The sequence below is a fragment of the Pseudorasbora parva genome, chromosome 1 (assembly GCF_024679245.1).
Source record: "Pseudorasbora parva isolate DD20220531a chromosome 1, ASM2467924v1, whole genome shotgun sequence".
NCBI classification, from domain to species: Eukaryota; Metazoa; Chordata; class Actinopteri; order Cypriniformes; family Gobionidae; genus Pseudorasbora; species Pseudorasbora parva.
Window position 1 is genome coordinate 8,177,247 of NC_090172.1, and position 22,104 is coordinate 8,199,350.

Genomic DNA, 22,104 nt, shown 5'->3' on the forward strand with positions numbered 1-22,104 from the left:
CAGCTCTGCTACCTCTAGATCTTCCTCCTGTCTTTTCCTCAGTGCAACTGTCTCCACACCATACAAAGTCTCTTGTCTCACTACTGTCCAGTACACCTTTCCTTTCATTCTTGCTGGTACTCTTTTATCACACAACAGACCTGACACTTTTCTTCACCCATTCCAACCTGCCTGCACACGCTTCTTCACCTCTTTTCCACACTCCCCATTACTCTGGACTGTTGACCCTAAGTACTTAAAATCCTGCCCCTTCTTTACCTCTTCTCCCTGTAACCTCACTGTTCCACTTGGTTCCCTCTCATTCACACACATGTATTCTGTCTTGCTGCGACTAACCTTCATTCCTTTTCTCACCAGAGAAAACCTCCACCTCTCTAGACTTTCCTCCACCTGTTCCCTGCTCTCACTACAGATCACAATGTCATCCGCAAACATCATAGTCCATGGAGATTCCTGTCTGACCTCATCTGTCAGCCTGTCCATCCCAACCGCAAACAAGAAGGGGCTCAGAGCCGATCCTTGATGAAGTCCCACCTTCACCGTGAAGTCCTCTGTCTCACCTACGGCACACCTTACCACTGTCCTACTGCTCTCATACATACTTCTCTGCCACTCCAGACCTCCTCATACAATACCACAGCTCCTCTCTTGGCACTCTGTCATATGCTTTCTCTAAATCTACAAAGACAAACTGTAGCTCTTTCTGACCCTCTCTGTACTTCTCCTTTATTATTCTCAAAGCAAATAATGCGTCTGTAGTGCTCTCTCTTTGCATGAAACCATACTGCTGCTCACAAATGTCCACTTCTCCCCTTAGCCTTGCTTCCACTACTCTTTCCCACAACTTCATTGTATGGCTCATCAGCTTAATACATATGTAGTTTCCACAACTCAGCATATCTCCCTTGTTCTTAAAAATCGGCACTAAAACACTTTTCCTCCATTCCTCAGGCATCCTTTCAAACTCTAAAACCTTGTTGAACAACATAGTTAAAAACTCTACTGCCATCATCTCTCTGCCATCAGGACCAACTGCCTTCCCTCTCTTCATCCTCCTTAAAGCTCTCCTAACTTCACCCTTGCTAATACTTTCTACTTCGTGGTCAACAATATTTGCCTCTACAACTCTTCTCTCCCTGACATTTTCCTCATTCATTAGTTCCTCAAAGTACTCCTTCCATCTTTCCCTCACCCTCCTGTCACCTGTCAAAACATTTCCATCTCTATCTTTAATCACTCAAACCTGCTGCACATCCTTTCCATCTCTATCCCTCTGCCTCACCAACCGATACACATCCCTCTCACCTTCCTTACTATCTAACCTTGCATACATGTCCTCATACGCTCTCTGTTTGGCCTTTGCCACCTCTATCTTAACCTCACGCTGCATCACCCTATATTCCTGTCTACTTTCCTCTGTCCTCTCACTGTCCCACTTCTTCCTAGCTAACCTCTTCCCCTGGATAACCTCCTGGACTTCCTCATTCCACCACCAAGTCTCCTTGCCTTCTTTTCTTCTTCCACATGACACACCTAGCACCTCTGGGAACAGTCTGCATCACTTCTTCCAACTCGCTCCAGAATCTGTCTCTCCTCTTGCTTACAACCTACTTGTGGAGCATAGCCACTAACATTCAAAATCACACCTTCAATATCCAGCTTCAGACTCATCAACCTATCTGACACTCTCTTTACCTCCAGAAAAATCTTCACAAACTCCTCCTCCAGGATCACTCCATTTTTCTTCCTGTCCACACCATTATAAAACAGTTTAAACCCTGCTCCAATGCTTCTAGCCTTGCTCCCTTTCCTCCTGGTCTCTTGGACACACAGAATGTCAACTTTCTTCCTCTGCCTTACCTGTCACCACATTCAAAGTCCCTATTTTAAGTACTAAACACCTGCCTTTCATCTTCTCTTTCTGCCTACGGCCATGCCTTCCTCCTCTAACACACTTTCCTCCTCTGCTTCTTTGACTAACAGTAGCCCAATTTCCACCAGTGCCCTGTAGGTCAACGGCACTGATGATGGTTGTTGTTAACCCGGGACCCAACCAATCCGGTATGGAAGTCATATTCGTCATTCGCATAATGAATTTGGCAAAAAATGTACATTGGATGCCTTTCCTGACACAACCCTCTCTATTTATCCGGGTTTGGGACCGGCACAAAAGATACACTGGCATGTGACCTCCTGTGGCTAGATAATGTGGTCCCTCTCTACAAGTGGGATAAAGGTGACTGGCTAAATCGCAAAATACAGTGAATTACAGTAATCCATTCTAGATGAAATAAAGGCATAAATTACTTTTGCCATTTTTTTTCTTTCTAGATTTTACTTTTGCTAGTAGTCAAAGCTAAAAGAAGTATGATTTGACCACTGAGTTTATCAAACTTCAAACTATCACCAAAAACAACACCCACATTTTTTACCCAAGGCTTTCACAGAAGAGGTTAACTGACCAAGATTTATTTTTGAAGTACTAAGAGAATCTGATGGACCAAAAACAATTATTTCCAGGGAGTGGCACTAAAAGGTTAAAGGGCTAGTTCACCCAAAAATGAAAATTATGTCAATAATTACTTACCTTAATGACATTAGGGTAGCAATCAATCATGAATCGATAAACTGATTCATAACCATTCACAAATTTGTTTTGAAATCGACCCATCACTACATAAGTCGTTATTTCGTTTTTTTGCGTACAAAAACTATTCTCATTTCTTCATAAAATTATTGTAGTCACTGTAGCGAGATGGGCTTTTTAATGACGTTTTTAGTGCCTTTTATGGGTCTTGAGAGAGGAAATGACATTGGTGTCAATGGAGGCCTATCTGAGCCATCGGATTTCAACAAAAATATCTTCACTTGTGTTCCGAAGTAATTAATGACACAATTTTCATTTTTGGGTGAACTAACCCTTTAATGCTCCATTGCATTTGAAAAAAATAAACCACCTATGCCAAACCCTAAACCTAATGATAGTGATAACCAAAGCAAATGTGACATAAAAGGTTGTTATTTTGTAACTTGTACTTCACAAGACTCGTACCCGGGTGCTTCGCATCACAAGTGCAATGCTAGTGCAATGCCAGGTGAGAAACCAAGTAAGTTTACTTCATCATTAACATTAGAGAAGGTTTTGTGATGTAAACATTAAAATGTTTAAACGTTGGTAAAACAGTTTTGAGGTCATAACATAACATACCCTACATAGTATTGTGTGAGGAACCGTACACAAATAAAGTCTTATTAATTGAAAATCTGCCCCAGTAATAGTGAAATGAATAACAGTTGTATGTATTTTACTGCCACTATTTTTAATTATATTCTTATTTTGGATAAGCACAACTTTCAAAAGAGATTCACTCTGAGTGTGTAGATCTTAAATGTTTTATCCCTACCATAAATATACAGCAGAAAACGGCCTTAAACAAGTACATTTATACGCTATGCTGAACTCAAGGACTTGGCAACATAGTGATTTATAAGTGGAGTGATTCAGCCGCCTGTGTAAGACACAGTGAGGCAGCTCAGTAAGGTTTGGAACACGGTGATTGTCACAACAGAGAAAGCTGACTCAGGCTTCATGGAAATTCAATAGTTGATACTTACTGTAGTTTTGTTGCTTTGATCTGAGAGAGACTCCTTAGGCTGCTCCAGTACAACATCCTGACTGGCTTCCATCATAGCTCAGACATCTAGTAGTGGGGAGAGGGAGACAGCAAGATGCCAGATCAGTGTTCAGGTTTAGCTAAATGAAAATTAATGTCAGCAATAACTCACATGAAGTAGTCTAACATCACATTTTTGGTGGTGGACTTATTTTGTACACATATATTTAAAATTAGTTAACTCTTGATAAGTTAACTCTATTAACTTAACTCTTGATAAGCTTATTAATTAAAGTATAACGTGCTAATTAGTAGCACAATGCTTTGATAGAAATAGCATAGCATATTGCTGAATGATTACAGTTTGGGGCTGGTCATATTGCATGTTCAAGTTCGTTATTTTAAATGTAGTCACAATGCTCAGGTGGTGCGGCAAGCTGGTTTTTCCAGGTGTGTCATTACCACTGTGAATTAAAATAAATAAAAAAAACTCAACTTTTCAGAATGCCACAAGTGCGCCACAGGTCAGGTAACAAGAGCCAACCGATTAGCTTTGGCCTTTCCATAACAACTTTGTAAGCTACACCAAGATGGACGAACAGCTGATCATAGATTTACAAGGCAGGTTTTTCATTTCTTATCTCCATCAATATATCTAACAGTAAAGCTAATGCAAGGGATGGAAACCAATTTATCCTTTGCTGAAATTTCTTCATCTTAGCAATGGCAGACACCACAGGAGCACAAGAGGAGAAAACCGGTGTAGCCGGCATTTTTAGACCGCCATCAATGGCTAGCGGAGAAGCAGAAGAATCGGCACATATACAACAGTGCGGCGACTGTTTCCGATTCGATTTTTTGCTGTGCTGGATGCACTGAAATAAAATGACAGCGCATTGTCCACATTAAAACAAACATGTAGACTATCAATGCAAAAATTGCTAGTAATTCCACTACAGGTGCATATAATGTAAAGTCCACTCTGTTTCAGTCAGTAATGATAGATGATATAATGGAGAGCACTCGTCCTTTCTTGGGGGTGGAAAAAAACAACATTATTTATGACCTGCAGGATTTCTTCTGAAAAGATTTTAAAAAACAAAAGAAAAGACGAGAGTCAGCTGTTTTTGTCTATTGTAAGTTCTAATTTAAAATGTTTGTTATTTTAACATAGTCTAGCCTATGTTTCTAAAGTAGGTAGGCTCCTAGGCTATAAATATAGCTAAAGTAATTGATTGAATAAAACATTGTTTAAATGTAGTGTGTTTAAACATAATATCTATAAAAGAGTGTATAGGCCTACAAAGAGAATTGCAATGCTGACAAGCCATGTTTAGAAACAACTTCTGGATTTTAAATAAAAAATGATGAATACATGTTGTGTGAAACAGGCATGAGAGGTCTAGTGGACTTTAGTGGACTGTTTACATGAGACGTTATCTAAACCGATCTGGTGTTTACATGTGATGACTTTCAATCGCAATCATTTTGTCACATGCAGTTTGTCTGCCACATCAAAAATGTCAACGCTGTTTTCTCCAGCAGCTGGAATGTGTTAACTGTAGCCATAGCAACTCTTAACAGCCACCAGGACTAATACAGTAGTATATAATAAGCTATTTATCTGTTGTAAAGTGTAATAATCATCTCAGAAAATAAAAAATTCTTCTGTCAGGCGCAGTTAAATTAAAAACTGCCTGGGGCAATATACGCTGTGTCATTATTATCTTCATAACTTACGAAATAAAAAGTTTACCCCTCAGAAAAATGAACTTTCCTCTCTTGTCAACATGAGCGCGGCGCACACTGTCACATCATGTAAGGATGCACACTTAAAAGTAATCGGTCAGGTCGTTTACATGGTGAAAAATAGACTGTAAAAAAATTATAACGAGTATGGAAGAGATTCAAGCTGTGCTGCTTTTGCTGGTTATGTATAGCTTTACTAAAGAGGTAATTAACAATGACAGAAAAGAGCACTAATATGCAGATTCAGCAGCATATTCAGAAAGCTTGTAAAGCTAGATTTAAAATGACAATGTATATTATTATCAGCTATTACAGACGAACGCGCGCCATCAGACAGAGAGCTAGACTGATATTTACTGAACGTAGACCGAACCTCGCAAAAGACTTTTGAAAATGCCGGTTGAAATAAAAGGCTGCGTGAGCTCAACCAATCAGCATGTTCAACGCCCAAGTCCCGCCCTCGAAAGTTCCTGAACTTTTAAAAAGTACTACCTCGCGAGCAGGGCCGTTTGGAGGGGGAAATATTTACCCGGAACTTCATTTAGACCCTGGTTCCTGCGGTCTAAACACACCGAGTACCACCCAAAGTTCCTGGTTTCTGGGTAAAGTTCCTGCGGTCGAAACGTGATGTAAGCTGTGTAATTCTACACTAATCGTGCTTTAGAAAAAAGAAAAAAAAAACTTTAAACAAAGTTCCTCGCTTCTGGATCATGTGCCCGAACGGCGGATCTGCATAATGTTCATCATATTCTATTCAGGGTGAGTAATTAATGATATATTTTTCATTTTTGGGTGAACTAACCCTTTAATTTAAGTTGACCCTACTCAAACCAATTAATAATTTTGAGTTTTAGGATTTAAAGTGTGAAGCTGTGAGATCTTTGTTATCTTGACTCAGCGCTCCGCATTGTAAGTGCAATGCTGTGCCAGGTAAGCTACGAGGAAGTATAATATGTTGAGAAAGTTATACATATAGAGCTGGTTATGTGATGCTAAAGTTAATATTAGTTTACAAATCATGTGCTATTATAAAATGGTTCTGAGGGTTTTGAAGCGTGAAAATAAGTCTTAGTTTAGTAATCCATAATGTTATATGAAAATGGAAAATAAAAGTTCTTTCTACCTACAGGAATGTAGGTAAAGGCACGAGTTTCCAATGAGTCTAGGTTGAAACAAATCAATCACATGCAATTTCCATTAGGCTTTACAAGAGAAAGCCACGGTGTTAGTGCTCCTCCAATGACTCCAGTCCACAGTTGACTCGTTGATTAGTTTGCAGTTTATATTTTAGTAGCAAGTTTTTAATTAGCACGTTAACAACTAAAAACCTTCTCTGTCAAGTTGCATCTTAAATTTAGCCTAAAGCACTTCTGTTACATGCAGAATGGATATGTCAACTAGCGCACAACCCACAGAGCTGATTCTGAAATTATAGTAGTGTACATCCCTACAGAGCACAGTGAACATCAAACACAAAGCAAGCTGCTCCTCTCTATCTAACCGTGAATGGATGATTGTTTACTTGAAGTGTTTTGAGTCACTTATGTGATTACCATGACAGAGAGCAGTCTAGGTTCTTTCAGAGAGCACCAATCTCCATCTTTTCCAAGGGCCACCTCAATTATTCATAGCCTGGGCCTATTTGTGTCTTTGTGCTCAACGAAGCTGTTATTCAGCATGCTAAAGCCTTTACACAGCTGAAGCTAGATTGCCAGTTTTATGGGAGAGCATACAGCGAGGGGTCAAGGTGCACAGCAAATGTGAAGGAGCGCGCAAGGTTCGGGCTGTAATCAAGTACCATGTCTCATTCACTTGAGTGGTATAAAAGAAGACACATCTCAACGGCCCAGCACAAATGTAATTAATGGGGCATGTTACAAAAGTTCAGAATCGAACATATAAATTGACTTTAAAGAAATTGTGTAAGAAAGTAAAAGTATCTTTTACATTTCATGGATTCAATCAAAAATGTCTTTCATCGTGTAGTTCGACGCATTAACGCATACATCTGTAACATGAGTAAAGGCAGATAATTACTAGTTTATTTGTTTTTTAAAGGACATCTTTGCCATCGTGCTCACTTACCTTCATGACCTGTCCTCCAATCCTGTTCAAGCGTTTTCCTCCCATACAATACAAGTGGATAAAGGCTGAAGCGCACGGCGCAAGAGCACTTAGCACAATCCAGAGCACAATCCACTTTTGCTAGTTTAATGACTAAAGAAGAAAAAAAAGGTCGGTCCAAAAGGATGGTCCAAAAGGGTTGTACCTATTCTCTGAATGAGTCATGGTTGTGTTTTAGGCGTTAAATCAATCAGAGTCTCATCTCCCATTCCCTTTAAAGGCCAGTTATGCTTGCACCTTGTTGGATTAGCTATTCACATGGCTATTCTCCAGAGAGGAATTTTTCATATTTAAAAATGTGTGTGCTTCTGCGCATCCCTGTGTGTGTAATAAGCAGACTGTACACATGTTGTGCACCCGCCTATAATCTAACACCCTTTAACACTAACTCACCCTTTAAAGGTGTCATTGAATGCATATCAAAACAATTGATATTATTTTGTTATATCTACATAGAAGGTATTTGGCTTTGGTAAGGGCCTATAATCTTTTATACCTAAAATCTTTTGGTAAGATTTGTCCCTAGAATAAAATGGGCTGTTATAACCTTATTTGGAATAGTCATAAATAACAATGTTAAGCTTTGCTCTGATTGGCTGTTTCACAGCCAGGCTCATTTCAGTAGCTCACACAAGTGCAGTTAATTCTGCAAAAATTCTGCGGCTCGTAAGTCGTGAGACTCGTGACAGAACACAGACCACCTAAGTAAGCAAAACATCTCAAATGGAGATAGCTGAAAAGCAGCTTACTTGTTTATTGGTGTCTTCAGATCATCTGCACGCGAGAGAGAGAGAGAGAGAGAGAGAGAGAGAGAGAGAGAGAGAGAGAGAGAGAGAGAGAGAGAGAGAGAGAGAGAGAGAGAGAGAGATTGCACATTTAAGTAAAACACTGGATAGAATGTGTGTTCTTTTAACAGAAAAGCTCTGATTGGGGATTTAAGTTATTGAAATCTGGCAACCGCAAGCAGGAAAGCTCAAACGCTCCGCTCCAATTTTCCCCCATGGACAAAACCAAAGATAGATATTTTTTTAATACATATTTTATTTTTTAAACTACATTTCTCAGTCTCGTCTTTATTTGTTAACGATATTGCATGGTTATAAAAATCAACCAAGCTTGTTCTGTGCCTGTGGGAACGGTATTTTTTTAAGAAGGGCTCACATCCCCTGCAGAGCCTGGAACATAACATTTATTTCCATTATCTGCCATTTTTGCTATATTTTCCTCATCTTCCCAATACCTGCAAAACTTCAGGTCTACGTTAAAACTAATACTGGCAATACTGGCTGGCCTTGAACATGGGCTGGTATATGCAAATTGTGAGGCTGTAAACATTAATGATCCCGACTGTTACATCACACAAGATTTATGAAGGTGGAAACAATGGTGTCTGAGGCTCATGGTATGTCAGTTCCATCCACAGACCTCTTATTATTCAACTTTGCCAAGGTAAATACAGTTTTCCATTTTATGGCACTTTTAAAGGGGTACTTCAGCACTGGGAAGATGAATCTGTATTTAAACTGGGTCATTAATGTAGTAGAAATGTGAAATTATTTTTGAATTTGGTCCTTTCTAGACTGAGAAAATGTATTTTTGTCTCATGGGGATGAAAGACAACAATTCCCAGAATGCTTCGCTGCCCTACGAGGCCACTCCCAAAGGCACCGCTACTAAATCACTGTGACTGGATCACTTTCCCCACTGAAATCAGTTCAGTTAAAGAACAGACACTACAATTAAAAACTGAACGTGTCTGTTCAATATAATGTGATTTAGCCGCTGAGGGAGTCACAGCACAAACACAGCAGTAGTCAGATAACATTCATCATGATGAATGAGCTCACCGCACACGATCGCACTCACGGCATATACATTCACAGCGTGTGTTCAATTTGACGCGTTTTCAGTTCATGCCTTTGGAAGCTTAACTTTCAGTGCCAACAGTGTGAGGCTGAGTAATAGACCCTTTTCACATTTCCGGGTTTCTCAGAGCAGAAGTCGTCATAGTTGGGTTAACTTTTATAGCGGTGAATGAGAGTATACATTAAATAAAAGCAAAAGAAAAACTCCATAATAGTGATTTCACAACAATTTAAAAAAAAAAAAATACAAAAAACATTGCAAAAATTACGATATTGAGAACCGTTAAAACGCATCATCACAGTCTTTGAAAAGGGTCCATTATTTATTTTTTCGATTACATTTTTTTGAAATTATAGACAAAGATTGAGATTAAATATTTTATTAGTTCTTACGCAAAGTTTCCACGAAGAAAAACTGTTCCAAACTGCTTTAAGCCTTTATCTATTGCTGCTAAATGTTGAAAATGAATGCTGAAAGGGTTAGTTCACCCAAAAATGAAACCAAGCCTATGATTTACTCACCCTCAAGTCATTATCGATGTATATGACATTCTTCTTTCAGACAAATACAATCGGAGTTATATTTAAAAAGTCCAGGCTAACGTTAATCCAAGCAGTAGCCTAGTTGTAGTTGTGTTTGAAGTCCATAAAAATGCAGCTGTCCGTCAAATAACGTGCTCCACATGACTCAAATGGGTTAATAGAGCCTTCTGATTCGAATCGATGGGTTTGTGTAAGAAAAATATCTATATTAAAAACATTATAAAGGAAACCTGCCTTGAAGTCTTCCATTGTAGCCCACAGCTGTTTAAGCCACAAGATGGCACCAGCGTTACGCATAGAAGTAGTACCGGTCAAGTAACTCGTAGTACCCGTATGAGCGGGTGTTATCTGGAAATAACGTACCGCTGGAATGCGCGATTGACCAATCAGAATCAAGTATTTCACAGAGCCGTGTAATAATCTGTGATAACAATCGGCTGGTTGTACATTATGCCGCTTATTACACAGCTACTAGTCTCAAATAAATTAGACACAAAATATTGTCTTGAGGTTAAATATTTTATTAGCTCTTACGCAAAGCTTCCACGAAGAAAAACTGTTCCAAACTGCTTTAAGCCTTTATCTATTGCTGCTAAAGGTTGAAAATAAATGCTGAAAGGGTTAGTTCACCCAAAAATGAAACTAAGCTTATGATTTACTCACCCTCAAGTCATCATAGCTGACATTCTTCTTTCAGACAAATACAATCGGAGTTCTATTTAAAAAGTCCAGGCTAACGTTAATCCCAGCAGTAGTTGTAGCTTTTTTTGAAGTTTATAAAAAATACAGCTGTCCATCAAATAACATGCTCCACACGGCTCTGATGGGTTAATAGAGGCCTTCTGATTTCAATCGATGCGTTTGTGTAAGAAAAATATCAATATTTTAAACTTTATAAAGGAAACCCGCCTTCAAGTCTTCCATTGTAACCCATGGCGGTTAAGTATGGGAACAGTTTGGGGGTGGCCCCTTCTTGTTCCAACATGACTGCGCACCAGTGCACAAAATAAGGTCCATAAAGACATGGATGAGCGAGTTTGGTGTGGAGGAACTTGACAGGCCTCAACCCGATAGAACACCTTTGGGATGAATTAGAGCGGAGACTGCGAGTCAGGCCTTCTCGCCCAACATCAGTGCCTGACCTCACAAATGTACTTTTAGAAATATGGTCAAAACTTCCCAAATACAAACTCCTAAACCCTGTGGAAAGCCTTTCCAGAAGAGTTTAAGCTGTTATAGCTGCAAAGGGTGAGCTAACTCCATATTAAACCCTACGGAGTAAGAATGGGATGTCATTACAGTTCATGTGCATGTAAAGGCAGGAGTTCCAAAACTTTTGGTAATATAGTTTATTGAAAAGGTCTCAACTGACATTTTTGTCAAAATGTAATTTAATTTTGTGATTCTTTTTTAAATGTTTTTTATGCATTTGGAAAACAAAAAGGTTCTATCTTTAAAATTGAATGGACTCGAAATGCTCAATATCTTGAAACTGCTCAGAATGCAGATAGAAACATATAATTCCAAGATGGAGATGTATTTAATTTGGAGACCAAGCAATGCCAAGTATTAGCATTGAATAAAGAGTGTAAACAGTATACATATGATGCTTTTGTGCCACTTTGTGGTTTGTGACTTTGCGAAACATGAATAAACCATAGTAGATTGCATATCTTTATTTCGAGCTGGTGGTCTTGAACGAGCCCAAACAATGCATAAGATAATACGTAAATCATGAAGTGACATGACATGCTGCTTGGCTAAAGCTTCAGGACTAATGGGATCAAATTGTGGCACAATCATGGCACAGTGTTTTTTTAAATCATTTGAAAGTTCAACAAAAGGAAACCAGATCTTGGGTATGGTGGGTGGGTATAAAGGGTAAGGATGATGTGTAGAGACCAATCGGACGCTCAAAATGACAGGTCTTAATTCACCATGTGGCACTGAATAGGAGTGTACAGCTCAAGCATCGCTGGAAGATCATCACTCATCAAACAGGATCTAAATACATATTTATTCTATGTAATTTTATTGTGGCGTTTACACGCAAGTATTTCTTTAGAGGGTTTTTTAGACCCTTGGTTAATTAAGCTTCAAAATAAATGGCTATTAATACACTCAAAATATGTAACCACCACACGCTCACTAATTTTTGCTTTGTGTCTACTGCACCTCAAAACTACGCACTCTAATGATGATCTTACATAATCGACCATCTCTACGTTTTATTGATTAAATTATTATCGTCAATTAATCGATCGGGTGAGCATCCCTAGTGTAGCAAGTGGTGGTTTGTTGTTGTCTCACTAATTGCATCATCACCTCCTATTGGTTTTTGATTCAACGGTTGTCGTAAGAGATGTGACACTGCATGACTGTGCCGTAAACACTGAAACAATTCTGACACTGCTAGAACTTAGTTGGATGTAAAATTTGATCGCAATGGTCATTAGTCGGCTGTCAGTGAACATGTCAAACTAGTGATAAAAGACTTCAGATTTTGGCCCATGATCAGAGGATTCTCAAAATTCGCCTGAGAGGGCAAAAATCAAAATGTGTGAACCTGCATCAAATTAAAATAAAATAGGCTACTGATAATAAACGCACAATTAAACAGAGTGGTGCTGACATGGCTCCTCTCATCTTACCAAACACTGTGTATATATCTTCATTAGTGTCCTCTGATCAGAGCAGTCAACACGAGCTCTACGGTAGCAAGGATTAGGGATGCTTTTTACACATAAAGACAATTAAGGCTGCACACTCGACTGCTCCGTTAAAGAATAAATGTGAAAATGTGTTGAGAGTACAGTACAAATTAAAATTGCCTTACCAAAAGGGTGTCAATCTTAACATTAACATTCTAACATCTATAAACACACACACACACACACACACACACACACACACACACACACACACACACACACACACACACACACACACGCGTTTATTTATTAAGAGGAAATTTTCCATGAAAATAAAATATCTGATCAAAAGCATTACTGTGCGGCTATTTTATAAAGCATGTCAATCTTTCGGCTCGAAGAGGTCTGATTGAATGGTTTCATTAGTATGCAAGCAATTAATGAACTGTCTGCGTTGCAAAATTAAGACAATGGCTTAACGGCAACGTAAAAAAAAAAAAAAGGAATTTTAATTACTGAACAATTATACAGCGTTCCCAATCACAGTGCTAATTTTCACTAGCACATAGGAAAGATTTTTGTTGTGTATGCGAGTGTATTGTTCTCATATAGTCGGGTATAAGGATTATGTTGCACACCAGTTCATGCAAATTACTTCAAAAAAATGTTAATCTGACACACTATGATCTATCATGAAGAATGTTTTCATCTTATTGCAAAAACTATGAATTTTTACACAAGAAAAATTTATATTTATTTTAGAATCAAAAAATATATTTTTTTAATACAACAAAATGACTTTTGAATCAATGTAGATGTTTTGTTTTAATATTATCTAATTCCACAAATTCAGCATTGCAGATCTTACAGTATTTATCAAGCACAGAAAGAGAATAAATAATTAATCCACTGACAGACAAGGTTTCATTTCACTTCATGTAACTTAAATTCTTATTCCAATATCTCTCCTCTTGGTTTCCATCTTAAGGGTAGAGTTTAATATCCTCATGAACTGCTGACTCATGTTAGAGTTAAATGAGCAAGCGTTTTTATTCAGTCTTTATTATTTAGTCTATCTATTTCTATTTATATGTATTGTGTTTATTTTTAAGGAAAAAGAACAAATGTCATTTGAGGTATTTGGATTCTTTAATCTCCTTTCTTAGCCAAACTACATTAAATCTTGTCTTTCTTTGGTTTTTAATAAATGAAGGAATCGTAAATGAAGATACATACAGCATATGCTCACAGAAGCGTGACAATAATTAAAAACAGAGAAAGCTTGATAATTATGACGAAGCAATAGTCACAGTTTTTGTTTTGTATAAATCCCGCTTTACAGTTTAGAAATGTCATGTATTCATTTAAATTCCAATGTTCTTTAACAAATGTTCTTTAAAGAGAAATGTAAAAAGTAAAAGACATACACATCTTCTCATAAACCATTAATTCAAGAAACGGCTGTGGAAAAATTAATTTTCTCCATGAATCTCATCAGTATGCAAGCGAATAATGAAACGTCTGCTCTGCATAATTAAGATGAAGGCATAACGGCAATGCAAAGAAAAAAAGAAAAGGAATTGCTATTACCCCCAAAAAATAAAAAATTCTCCCAATTACATCACACTAATATTCATGACCCAAACGGATTCGTATCTTAAAGCAAAAATTTTCAGCCGAATGAAATGATTGTGGATAATGATCTCGTCGTTTTAATTAACAATGGCTCTCAGAGCAGGAGACCTGCCGAGACAGCTCCACAGCCATCAGATCGCACTGAAACCAAGGACGAGAGTTCCAGCCCTGTACACTCAGGCTCTGAGAATCCTCTCATACCCATCCAGATGCCCACACACTGCTCCGAGCAGTTGCCAGACTGCCACACAACCTCTGGATCATCAGTCTTAGCAGTCATGTAGGGTACAATGGGCTCTGAAAGCAGTCAAGTACACACATTGTAACAAAATTACAAAAGGGATTGAGAACATCCCCAGGGCAAAGTGTAATCCGGGTAAGCGAGCACAGCGTCATCCCAAGTTCATCCCAATCCAAAGGAAATAGTTCCAGACACAACATACGGGCAAAATCCTGAAGTTGTCCCAGAGAATCCGAACGTCCGAAGTTTGAGAGGAGGCCTTGCGACGAACAGCATAGAAAAACGATTATCACTTCTGCAGTCATCTGTACCACAAACAAACAAAAACAACAACAACAAAAAAACTGGCAATTTTTTCCTCCTACCACACACCCTCCCTCTGCTTTGTACAACAGTGTGTCACGATCAAGTATGCAAAGCAGGCCAGTGATTACGATGAGCCAAACACAAAAGGTAAGAATGAATGAAATTAGCGAGATTGCAGACAGCAGGGAATGCCCGACGACGGCGGCGGCGATGGTCCCGCTCTCGGCATCGCTGCGTTGGCCAAGGCAGCATTGGCATTCCTGGGTGCCGGAGGAGCCCGTGCTCTCACATACTTACGTACTCATGCATTTACATTTCCTCGTGAAGCTTCTCTCTACATCCCTCTCTCTCTCCCTCTCTCTAGCTAAGCTGCACTACGCAGCCAACATCACAAATGACTCCGCAGACACTCCTGTGGGGAAAGAAGTAAAGCTGGCAGCTCCTCAGAGGGGCACACGCCCAGCCAAGTGGGCAGGACGGCACCCAATAGTGTGGGGGGACGGCAGGGAACTTCCAACTTCCCCCTAAATGAGGCTTGTTGACATTTGCATTTCCCTTTTTGTGTCGTGCTAACGCGATCAATTGTTTTAGAAAAGTGCCTTCTGCTACCGCCCTTTTGAAAAGCGATTTATTGTGCCAGTTTCCCCCATATCTGCCATCCCCATGTCCCCTCCCCTGTCTCCTAGCCACCAGCTGCCAAGTTTTCTTAATCTTTGATGGTGCACAGCCTGTGAGAATGCACTTTATGCTTGTTTTCCGTGCTTGTCATCTTTGCCAGTTTGGGAAGAAGAACAGAGAGAACGGAAAATAAAAAAAGAAATCTTTTCTTTGTAACTTATGGGAACACTCCGAGACAGATGCAGGCACTCATAAATTATATGCTTCATTTGCATATTCCTGGCATAAGACATTATGCAAATAACAGGCAATTTGCATAATGGATTCCTCTTGTTGCCTCAGAAGCCTTGTGCTCCTTTTTATTTAATAATGAAAAAAAGCTTAAAGACGAGAAAGTGGGAAGAATGTTGCATGTAGCATTGCCAGAGTCGAGTGTGCCAGTGCCCCGAAACACATGCTGCTTCTCGGGGGGGGGAAAAATGCAGGGCAATACTTGCCATGGAATACTGGCAGATAAAGCCAATTCAAAACTTGATCTTCTAGAGTTACATTTTCTGATTAAATGCTGCGGTTGAGTTTTATGTGCAAAGTCTTCATCTTAATGAGTAAGCGATATTATGCATGCGAGTGTAGACTAATTAATTACAGAGGGAAGACTGAGTTGAGGAGGGGGGGGGGTCACATGATTAAATAATACAGAACAGTCTTGTGTTTATAGCATCGTCAGCTCCAAATAGAGCAAAACACACACAAAAAAATAAGCGGAGATGTAATCTGTGTGATATTTGCTAATTACACTTCTGTTAATTGATTAATCAAATACGACAACACCGTTAATTCAGTGGTAAATTGAAGAACCGTTTTCAGTGGCGCTCACATAAGACAGAAGATAATTAAGTGCAGATGAAAAGTTCAGAACGGCGATTCAAATAAACAGCACACTCATCCGGTGTTGTTATTGAACAGATGGATATGAAAAATAGCTTGAATTTGCACAAAATTAACACCCCAAATTCTAATCTTTCCTGTCTCCCTGGAAACTTAAGTGGATCAGGAAAGTATAGAGTATAGAGGGAGGATTGAGAGGGGGAAAAAAGGTGGGAGGTGGTTACGAGAAGGACTTTGATTATTTATAACAAAATGCCATGTAACATTCTGCGCAGGGATCAGATGGCAAACGTCAACAGCGATCAGCTATAGTCCAATAAGGAGACTCCTTTCCAGTGTACAGAGGAGCAGGGAAACTGCTCACCTCAGATGCTGGGCTGCAGGGCTTTGAGCACCTCCATGGAGGGAAGGGTAAAGCGGGCGATGCCAGGGTAATGGTGCAGTGGGGCGGGCAGCGGGGAAGCCAGCCAACGACAGATGTTACGAGCAATTCATCAGCTCTTAGAATCAATTAACCCGTATGTTAATTAATGTCAGGCTTATGGAACAAAGTTAGGGTGGGGGAGCAGGGGGATGTGCTGGCAGAGCTGAAAACGATGGAGGGGAGGGTGCGAAAAGACAAGAAGAGGATAGGGGATGGGCGAGCGCGAGAAACAAGCTGCGAATGCGGATTGTGGCAGTGAAAAGCTGGCACGGTGCCATCCACTCAGTGGCAGCACCAAGGCGGACTGGCGCTCGCTGTGGGGGGGAGGCGGGTAGACAAGAAAAACACATGAAGATCCATGCCATTTGGTTCATTTTGGCAAGAGAGAACGGTCATTTTTGAGCGGCGTGTTTACAAATAATATTAAAAGTAGGATTGCCGGTGGGGGTTCTTGAGTACGAGGCTAAACCTCAACTCAAAGCAAACAGGAAAAGGAGGGGAATACCATCTGCTGCTCGTGATTACGGAACATCGGTGGCATTCAGAGCGGAATATAGGAATGGGAAGAAGTCGATAATGCCTGCCTGGCATCGGAACGGGAGAGACAACACAAGCGGGATAAAGTCCTTGCATGCCACCGCAACGGACACCAATGGCAGTCGAGTAAACCCTCTCTAACCCACGAAAGGTACAAAGTGTATCCACACTTTTATGGACAAAATGGCAACGGTGGCGCTGTCCACCAAAAGGCATTGAAGGCGGGGCAAGAGAAAGCGCCTCCCTCTCTCTTCCTCGCTTTCTTCTCTCCTACTGCGCATTTCCCTGTGCCAAGCAGGCAGTCTGCCAGCCAGGCAGCATATGCCATGCCAACTTCTTTGCTGGCAACCCTACTGCAGACACCGGGTGGATACATGTGCCACATTTCAACATTTAAAGAACCGCGCTGATGCGTTTCCTGGACATGTCAAGGTGATTTTGTTGAGCACGATGCCAGGATCGTTGCAGTGGCATCTGTTGCGGAATGATGGACAAGGTGAACACGAACGTACCCGATGCGGCTCGGTTGGCAAAGATAACTGGAATCAAGAACAAACAAAGACAACGGTGGTGCTTTTGTTGACTAATTAAACAGAAAAGTTTGCGCAGCTAATTAGCGTGACGGATTCAATAAGGCAACGAGGCGGCTGTAAATGAAAACAAATTGGCACAAGAAAAACAAGACAAAACTAAAGCAGCAAGCCATTATAAAAAAAGGGGGAGGTGTTTGTGTTTTTGTGCCAGCCCCGCGCCACCATTTACTATTTAATTTTCCTCTATATAAACCACCACTTTTTGTCAACCGCCTGCCAACCAAGGCAGTGAAGAATGTCTACCACGGGCACTGCGGCGTCAGATGCTGCCAATCTGCCAATCGCCTTTCAACACGAGAGGACCTGGGGGACGGTGCCAATGGCAGAACAGCAGCTGTTTAGAAAAGCTAAACACAAAAAGGGGCAAGAAAGAGAATCAGCAAACATGAGGATGCATACTAATGAGCCAGCACATAAAATTATAATCAACTATCCAGATGGGGTTTAATTAATGCATTTTCTCTTAATGACGTGCTAATCGTTTTAATTCGTCCAACGAAGAAAAGCGTTTTCCCCCCGCTTTGTGGACTTTTTCAGGTGCGGCTCGATATCGACTTTTTAAAAAGCCAAATAAGAAGAGGAAATACAAGAAGTATGAAACTCCACTTCAGCAGCAAGCAAGGCTATGCCAGAGAGAGAAGGAGGAGGCAGGCATTTACAATTTATCTACATTCACAGCAATCACCAGGGAGATGAATGGCTAAGACTGTAGATTCTTTACGCCATCAACCCGTATGGGAGACAAGAGACAGGGGGGGGTGCCACCCACAACAGCCAAGCAGGAACCTGATGGAGGGGGCACAGAATCACACTATCAGACTCTTTGGGGAGGCGGTAACCTCCAGACCAGCCTGGCTGTAACTCTGCCAAATGGGGCAGGGGGGCTGTGGGAACGTTTTTAGCAGCCCCCACTTTTTTTGCATGCCCTCTATTTGCCACCCAATCAAGAAATGGGCAAACTCCTCCCGTTCGTTTTGTTTATGTTTTAGATATATACTCGACCGCAGAAGTAGTAGCCCTTTCTGAGAGCTGGTACCTGCAGGGTTCGGAGGAGGAACGTCGCCCTGGTTCCGCAAAGACGATGGGCATCGGGCACACAGCCAACTACGGGCAGCGGTGCAACCAGCGAGAACGGATGATTTGCCTAAGTTCGTTTTCACTGATTAAAATGCACAGCGAAAATTAAATCGGCAATTAGCGCGGGGGAAGGAGGCTCATCAGCGTGCGCTAATTACGAGTGGATACTCCAAACTTTTACTTACAGTTCTCATGCCTCTCGATTTTTGTTGGACAAAGGGGCACGGTTGTGGAATATGAATAATTGAAGAAGTCATCCAAAGGGAGGGATTATAAGATCTTTGTGCTTCCTACACTGCCTTGGCATAACCACCAAGATGACAGAACCAAGGCTGCCACCAGGAAGGATAGGCTGGGCAATGGTGGCATCTTTTGGGGCATCGTCAGCGCGATCGATTAAGTATTTGTCGCACATGCGATTAGTGCTTTAATTCATAATTCTTGTTGTGTGTGTATTTTTTTTTAATTGTCGCCGCGGAACACGTGTGGATATAATCGTTTGGAGCTAATGAGGTTTGGATGATCTGTCTTTTATTTTAATTCCACAGGGGAAGTTAATTGCGTCTCGTCCTCATTATACAAATGGATTACAAAAAAAAGGAGGAAAAAAAAACTGGCTGGCAGAAACAAGGAGGGAGAGGGGGGAGAGGGAGAGGCAGAAGGAAAAGAAAGGGAGAATATTTTCCTTCTTTGTGAGCCAACATACACATAATACCACATGCAAACAAGCAGAGAAAAGCAACTGCAATGCTTGGCTATGCTAGTCTCTCCCAAGTCCTCCCCAGGAAAACCCAGCATGTCTCTCCTCTCTCCCTGCTCACTGCAGCCAAATCCTTCAAATGCCAAGGACCTCTGCTTTCCCTGGATGTGGATATTACAAAACATGGGCGAGACAAACGCTGCACGGGATTAAATTTCTGCCGATTGGATATTACCGTCATTATTAAAATGGTTAGTTTTCTGCTGTTATTAGTGTTGAGCTTTGTTATAGAGGTGGCGTTTGCGGGCGAAGCGAAATGGAGAGGAGACAACAAGAGAGCCTATGGCAGGGCACCTGCTAATGTCCTCAGCGCTTAATCATCGTACAGCAGAATGGTTTTATGCATATTTCATTTGCATATCATTAAATCGCTAAGGCACACTGGCAACTGGCAGCGGAGCACAGGGAGTGGGGAAATGAGGAGCACAAAGTGTTAAAAAAAGAGAAAGCGACTCATTATGCGATGGCAATCTTCAAAGCTGTGTGCCTGCTTTCCGGCATCCTGCCAATTCATTTTAATTCAACGTTAATTAAAAAAGAAAAAAAAAAGAAGGAGGGGCGCGCTCAGCCTGTCATATGCGGATTAATTGAGCGTCTTCCAAGGAACAAGAGTACTGTTTATGTGCTAGGTGAATGCGGATACGTCTGTTCGTAATCACCGGAATTATATTTTTTGACGAAAGAAGGCCAAAACATGCCATTTTTATACAGAAAGGAAATGTATATTTGTAGACTTCTGTGTAATGCTATTTGTACTTTGCTTTTTAGAGGCACACTTTTAAATATCATGTTTATTAAGGAACCCTAGGGCATTTTGTTGCTATTGTGAAACATTAAATATGTTTGATACAGAAGTGGGGATGTGAGAAGTTGGCATCGGGTGCCAACGAGATCCGGAGGCGGGGGAATGGCAACTCAGGGTTGGGAGGAAAGCGTGGGAATTGCTGGGGGCATTCTGTCACAAGCTTTCGCCTTGTATGAAACAAATCCAACACTTGCTCACATCTGCCCCCTCTGCCAACTACCCAACAAACTATGCGCATAATTAGTATGCTTACAGAGACTATGATTGCCTGTATTAAATCACTCGGCAAAATTGATCCTTTGTTTCTGGTTAAATGTGCTCGCTGTCATTACGTCTGGCACAATGTCCCGTCAAAAGAATAGATAAAAGTTCTGCTTTACACATATGCACATTTACACAAACAACATGAGAATGTAAACAATCGATACACACTTAATTAAGAGGCAGAGACTGTCAATGAAATACAACGAAAGCCTAATTTGGCATGGCTTATGAACCTTTGAGGGACTTTACCCAAAAGAATATATATATATATATATATATATATATATATATATATATATATATATATATATATATATATATATATATATATATATATATATATATATATATATATATATATATATATATGTAATATAAAGAGTAAATGCATTTACAAATTTTGAGAAATACAGAGCCATAACTATAAAATATTAAAAAAAATAAAAAATAAAAATACATAAAGAAAAATTTCATATGGCACAAACATGCAGGACAAAAAAAAGTATATACAAAAAAAATTACATACATATTTAGATTGCATTACATTCTGTTCTTCGCTAAACTACCTTATGTAATCGCAAACGGCAACAACAAAAAAAACGTCCGTCCTGCCTACGTCTCACCTACTAAGTGCCCTTGGGTGGTTCTTAGCATATGCAAATGCTGAGAGGATGCAGAATGGCACAATTAGCCATGTTTATGAGATCCGTAATGAGAGCTGTGGGGCAAAGGGGCGGCAGCCTGGCAGAAAAAGCCCGCTCGCAGCGGGTATCTGCCTGGCGCTTTTGAGCCATGATACATGCAGATGTCGCTGTAGTTCTTCCAAAAGCTCGCACGAACGAAAGGGGGTGGTGGGGGGGTAACGAGGACCTCGTTTGGAATCACGCACACCCCTGTACCATATGTTTTTAGAGACGTGCACGTGTGTCGGAATGGGGGGAAAGGCATGGCCGTGGGGGCAAGTGAAGTTAAGATGGGGTGAGGGGGAAGTTAAACTAGAGATCTTTATATGGAGCAATGTGGACAAAAATAACATAATTCATTCACCGCCTAAGTAAAGTACAACTGACACAGTGTCTGTGTTCTGCTGTGCATGTCACATGGAGCAGACATTATGCAAAGTGCCTTCATTAATATGCATAAGCAGCCTCTTTATTATGCAGACCTGCACTAAAGCAATATTGTTTGGAGCTGCAGCTACGCTCTTGTTACAGTAGGCGAGCGTTATCTTTCTCAGAGCAAACACTCCCATTTTTTCCTCTCTAACCACTTTCAAAATATTTAATTATCTGCTGCTCTGATTAAAATAGAAAACAAGTGTAAGCAGGCAGATGATTGACTGTTTATGCCCCAGATGTCTTCGATTCAAAGTGCCACTATATTATGACAGTTAGCAAACCATCTCATCTC

At 40.4% G+C, this 22,104-nt stretch overlaps 1 protein-coding gene across 1 annotated transcript in view; it reads right to left on the bottom strand.

The window, feature by feature from the left end:
* The window catches only part of LOC137040526 (polyamine-modulated factor 1-binding protein 1), a 319,746-nt gene that overhangs the window by 249,871 nt on the left and 47,771 nt on the right, over positions 1-22,104 (bottom strand). The window contains exon 2 of the mRNA XM_067416248.1: positions 3,616-3,701. Coding sequence (XP_067272349.1) covers positions 3,616-3,690 — 75 coding nt within the window. The 5' untranslated portion in view covers positions 3,691-3,701. The remainder of the gene's footprint in view (positions 1-3,615; positions 3,702-22,104) is intronic.